The sequence below is a fragment of the Pseudorasbora parva genome, chromosome 3, assembly GCF_024679245.1.
Source record: "Pseudorasbora parva isolate DD20220531a chromosome 3, ASM2467924v1, whole genome shotgun sequence".
Taxonomy (NCBI): Eukaryota; Metazoa; Chordata; class Actinopteri; order Cypriniformes; family Gobionidae; genus Pseudorasbora; species Pseudorasbora parva.
The window spans coordinates 63722284-63728283 of NC_090174.1; the positions used below are offsets into that span (position 1 = coordinate 63722284).

The following is a 6000-nucleotide window of genomic DNA, read 5'->3' on the forward strand; positions in this document are numbered from 1 at the left end:
CAGACGGGAGCCCAGAGGGAGCGTCAGCGGATTTTAAAGAAAAAAAAAACGATTTTCATTCAAAAAATCGACATGAAACTACAAACTCGAATTAATCCATAAAATCGATTTATCGCCCAGCCCTATGATGTGTGTATGAAGAGTGTATGTGTGTATGAAGAGTGTGTGATGTCTATATGAAGAGTGTATGATGTGTATATGAAGAGTGTATGATGTGTGTGTGATGTGTGTATGAAGAGTGTATGATGTGTGTATGAAGAGTGTATGTGTGTATGATGTGTGTGTGATGTCTATATGAAGAGTGTATGATGTGTATATGAAGAGTGTATGATGTGTGTGTGAAGAGTGTATGTGTGTATGAAGAGTGTATGATGTGTATATGAAGAGTGTATGATGTGTGTGTGAAGAGTGTATGTGTGTATGATGTGTGTGTGATGTCTATATGAAGAGTGTATGATGTGTATATGAAGAGTGTATGATGTGTGTATGAAGAGTGTATGATGTGTGTGTGATGTGTGTATGAAGAGTGTATGTGTGTATGATGTGTGTGTGATGTGTGTATGAAGAGTGTATGTGTGTATGATGTGTGTGTGATGTGTGTATGAAGAGTGTATGTGTGTATGATGTGTGTGTGATGTCTATATGAAGAGTGTATGATGTGTATATGAAGAGTGTATGATGTGTGTATGAAGAGTGTATGATGTGTGTGTGATGTGTGTATGAAGAGTGTATGTGTGTATGAAGAGTGTGTGATGTCTATATGAAGAGTGTATGATGTGTGTATGAAGAGTGTATGATGTGTGTATGAAGAGTGTATGATGTGTGTATGAAGAGTGTATGATGTGTGTATGATGTGTGTGTGATGTCTATATGAAGAGTGTATGATGTGTATATGAAGAGTGTATGATGTGTGTATGAAGAGTGTATGTGTGTATGATGTGTGTGTGATGTCTATATGAAGAGTGTATGATGTGTATATGAAGAGTGTATGATGTGTGTATGAAGAGTGTATGATGTGTGTGTGATGTGTGTATGAAGAGTGTATGTGTGTATGAAGAGTGTGTGATGTCTATATGAAGAGTGTATGATGTGTATATGAAGAGTGTATGAAGAGTGTATGATGTGTATATGAAGAGTGTATGATGTGTGTATGAAGAGTGTGTGATGTGTGTATGATGTGTATATGAAGAGTGTATGAAGAGTGTATGATGTGTATATGAAGAGTGTATGATGTGTGTATGAAGAGTGTATGATGTGTGTATGAAGAGTGTATGATGTGTGTATGAAGAGTGTATGATGTGTGTATGATGTGTATATGAAGAGTGTATGATGTGTGTATGAAGAGTGTATGATGTGTATATGAAGAGTGTATGATGTGTGTATGAAGAGTGTATGATGTGTGTATGATGTGTATATGAAGAGTGTATGAAGAGTGTATGATGTGTGTATGAAGAGTGTATGAAGAGTGTATGAAGAGTGTATGATGTGTGTATGATGTGTATATGAAGAGTGTATGAAGAGTGTATGATGTGTATATGAAGAGTGTATGATGTGTGTATGAAGAGTGTATGATGTGTGTATGATGTGTGTATGATGTGTATATGAAGAGTGTATGAAGAGTGTATGATGTGTGTATGAAGAGTGTATGTGTATATGAAGAGTGTATGAAGAGTGTATGTGTGTATGAAGAGTGTATGAAGAGTGTATGATGTGTGTATGAAGAGTGTATGTGTATATGAAGAGTGTATGAAGAGTGTATGTGTGTATGAAGAGTGTATCATGTGTGTATGATGTGTATATGAAGAGTGTGTGATGTGTGTGTATGAAGAGTGTATGATGTGTGTATGAAGAGTGTGTGATGTGTGTATGAAGAGTGTATGATGTGTGTATGAAGAGTGTGTGATGTGTGTATGAAGAGTGTATGATGTGTATATGAAGAGTGTATGAAGAGTGTATGATGTGTGTATGAAGAGTGTATGATGTGTGTATGATGTGTATATGAAGAGTGTATGATGTGTGTATGAAGAGTGTATGATGTGTGTGTGATGTGTGTATGAAGAGTGTATGATGTGTGTATGAAGAGTGTATGATGTGTGTGTGATGTGTATATGAAGAGTGTATGATGTGTGTATGAAGAGTGTATGATGTGTGTGTGATGTGTGTATGAAGAGTGTATGATGTGTGTATGAAGAGTGTATGATGTGTGTGTGATGTGTATATGAAGAGTGTATGATGTGTGTATGAAGAGTGTATGATGTGTGTGTGATGTGTGTATGAAGAGTGTATGATGTGTGTATGAAGAGTGTGTGATGTGTGTATGAAGAGTGTATGATGTGTATATGAAGAGTGTATGAAGAGTGTATGTGTGTATGAAGAGTGTATCATGTGTGTATGATGTGTATATGAAGAGTGTGTGATGTGTATATGAAGAGTGTATGATGTGTGTATGAAGAGTGTATTGTGTGTGTGATGTGTGTATGAAGAGTGTGTGATGTGTATATGAAGAGTGTATGATGTGTGTATGAAGAGTGTATGATGTGTGTGTGATGTGTATATGAAGAGTGTGTGATGTGTGTATGAAGAGTGTGTGATGTGTATATGAAGAGTGTATGAAGAGTGTGTGATGTGTGTATGAAGAGTGTGTGATGTGTGTATGAAGAGTGTGTGATGTGTATATGAAGAGTGTATGATGTGTGTATGAAGTGTATGATGTGTGTGTGATGTGTATATGAAGAGTGTGTGATGTGTGTATGAAGAGTGTGTGATGTGTATATGAAGAGTGTATGAAGAGTGTGTGATGTGTGTATGAAGAGTGTGTGATGTGTATATGAAGAGTGTGTGATGTGTATATGAAGAGTGTGTGATGTGTATATGAAGAGTGTGTGATGTGTATATGAAGAGTGTATGATGTGTGTATGAAGAGTGTATTGTGTGTGTGATGTGTGTATGAAGTGTGTATGATGTGTATATGAAGAGTGTATGATGTGTGTATGAAGAGTGTATCATGTGTGTGTGATGTGTATATGAAGAGTGTGTGATGTGTGTATGAAGAGTGTGTGATGTGTATATGAAGAGTGTATGATGTGTATATGAAGAGTGTATGAAGAGTGTATGATGTGTATGAAGAGTGTATCATGTGTGTATGATGTGTATATGAAGAGTGTATGTGTGTATGAAGAGTGTATGATGTGTGTATGAAGAGTGTGTGATGTGTATGAAGAGTGTATCATGTGTGTATGATGTGTATATGAAGAGTGTATGTGTGTATGAAGAGTGTGTGATGTGTGTATGAAGAGTGTGTGATGTGAAGAGTGTATGATGTGTGTATGAAGAGTGTGTGATGTGTGTATGAAGAGTGTGTGATGTGTATATGAAGAGTGTATGTGTATATGAAGAGTGTATGATGTGTGTATGATGTGTGTATGATGTGTATATGAAGAGTGTGTGAAGAGTGTATGATGTGTATATGAAGAGTGTATGGTGTGTGTATGATGTGTGTATGAAGAGTGTATGATGTGTGTATGATGTGTATATGAAGAGTGTGTGAAGAGTGTATGATGTGTGTATGAAGAGTGTATGGTGTGTGTATGATGTGTGTATGAAGAGTGTGTGATGTGTGTATGATGTGTATATGAAGAGTGTGTGAAGAGTGTATGATGTGTGTATGAAGAGTGTGTGAAGAGTGTATGATGTGTATATGAAGAGTGTATGGTGTGTGTATGATGTGTGTATGAAGAGTGTATGATGTGTGTATGATGTGTATATGAAGAGTGTGTGAAGAGTGTATGATGTGTGTATGAAGAGTGTATGATGTGTATATGAAGAGTGTATGGTGTGTGTATGATGTGTGTATGAAGAGTGTATGATGTGTGTATGATGTGTATATGAAGAGTGTGTGAAGAGTGTATGATGTGTGTATGATGTGTATATGAAGAGTGTATGATGTGTGTATGAAGAGTGTGTGATGTGTGTGATGTGTGTATATGAAGAGTGTGTGAAGAGTGTATGATGTGTATATGAAGAGTGTATGGTGTGTGTATGATGTGTGTATGAAGAGTGTATGGTGTGTGTATGATGTGTGTATGAAGAGTGTGTGATGTGTGTATGATGTGTATATGAAGAGTGTGTGAAGAGTGTATGATGTGTATATGAAGAGTGTATGGTGTGTGTATGATGTGTGTATGAAGAGTGTATGATGTGTGTATGATGTGTATATGAAGAGTGTGTGAAGAGTGTATGATGTGTGTATGAAGAGTGTATGATGTGTATATGAAGAGTGTATGGTGTGTGTATGATGTGTGTATGAAGAGTGTATGATGTGTGTATGATGTGTATATGAAGAGTGTGTGAAGAGTGTATGATGTGTGTATGTGTGTATGAAGAGTGTATGATGTGTATATGAAGAGTGTATGATGTGTGTATGATGTGTGTATGAAGAGTGTATGATGTGTGTATGAAGAGTGTATGATGTGTGTATGAAGAGTGTATGATGTGTGTATGAAGAGTGTATGATGTGTGTATGAAGAGTGTATGATGTGTGTATGAAGTGTATGATGTGTGTATGATGTGTATATGAAGAGTGTATGATGTGTGTATGAAGAGTGTATGATGTGTGTATGAAGAGTGTATGAAGAGTGTATGATGTGTGTATGAAGAGTGTATGATGTGTGTATGAAGAGTGTATGATGTGTGTATGAAGAGTGTGGGATGTGTGTATGATGTGTATATGATGTGTGCATGAAGAGTGTATGATGTGTGTATGAAGAGTGTGGGATGTGTGTATGATGTGTGTATGAAGAGTGTATGATGTGTGTATGATGTGTATATGAAGAGTGTATGATGTGTGCATGAAGAGTGTATGATGTGTGTATGAAGAGTGTATGATGTGTGTATGAAGAGTGTATGATGTGTGTATGAAGTGTATGATGTGTGTATGATGTGTATATGAAGAGTGTATGATGTGTGTATGAAGAGTGTATGATGTGTGTATGAAGAGTGTATGAAGAGTGTATGATGTGTGTATGAAGAGTGTATGATGTGTATATGAAGAGTGTATGGTGTGTGTATGATGTGTGTATGAAGAGTGTATGATGTGTGTATGATGTGTATATGAAGAGTGTATGATGTGTGCATGAAGAGTGTATGATGTGTGTATGAAGAGTGTATGATGTGTGTATGAAGAGTGTATGATGTGTGTATGAAGTGTATGATGTGTGTATGATGTGTATATGAAGAGTGTATGATGTGTGTATGAAGAGTGTATGAAGAGTGTATGATGTGTGTATGAAGAGTGTATGAAGAGTGTATGATGTGTGTATGATGTGTGTATGAAGAGTGTATGATGTTTGTGTGTGTGTGTGTGTGTGTGTGTGTATCATGTGTGTATGAAGAGTGTATACAGTGTATGAAGTGTGTATACAGTGTATGAAGTGTGTATGATATTTGTGTGTGTGTGTGTGTGTGTGTGTGTGTGTGTGTGTGTGTGTGTGTGTGTGTGTGTGTGTCGCACCTCGCAGTCCGGGATTGTCATCTTTAGATCTGATGTTTCGTATCTTCACTCGTTTTCCGCTCAGTGTGGATAACACGAGTCTCTGTCTGAAGCAGCTGCAGCCCTCAAACTCCATGATGGTACACACACACACTCTCTCTCACAAACACACACACGTGTTCCTGTAGCGAAGAGGCTGGACTCAACACTGACGAGAGCCTGCGAGGGACATGCGAGAAAAACGCAAAGGCGAAAATATCATGGTACCTGCGATGACCACAAGAGGCCGCCAAAGTCCAATCATATTCTTAAAGTGTCAGTCAAATGTAAAATTATCATGGGATCTCTTTCAAAAAATATTTGTATATTTAAAATTAACATATTTTAATGCAGTACTTTAGAGTATTGAGTAAAAGTAAAGGATATTACGGTGACATCCGTTTCACTTAGTTTTGTCATTATTAAAAAGTATAAAACACAATTGTTTACAGATATGCTTTTTTATTTTTTAA

At 36.9% G+C, this 6000-nt stretch overlaps 1 protein-coding gene across 2 annotated transcripts in view; it reads right to left on the reverse strand.

Moving 5' to 3' along the window:
* rcl1 (RNA terminal phosphate cyclase-like 1) overlaps positions 1–5690 on the reverse strand; it is a 46287-nt gene extending 40597 nt beyond the window's left edge. For both annotated transcript variants that reach the window (XR_010904463.1, XM_067439801.1), the window contains exon 1: positions 5510–5690. Coding sequence is in view for 1 of the 2 variants with exons in the window: in XM_067439801.1 (XP_067295902.1) it covers positions 5510–5624 (115 nt within the window). In the remaining variant the exon portion in view is untranslated. The remainder of the gene's footprint in view (positions 1–5509) is intronic.
* Between the last annotated feature and the right edge of the window lie 310 nt (positions 5691–6000).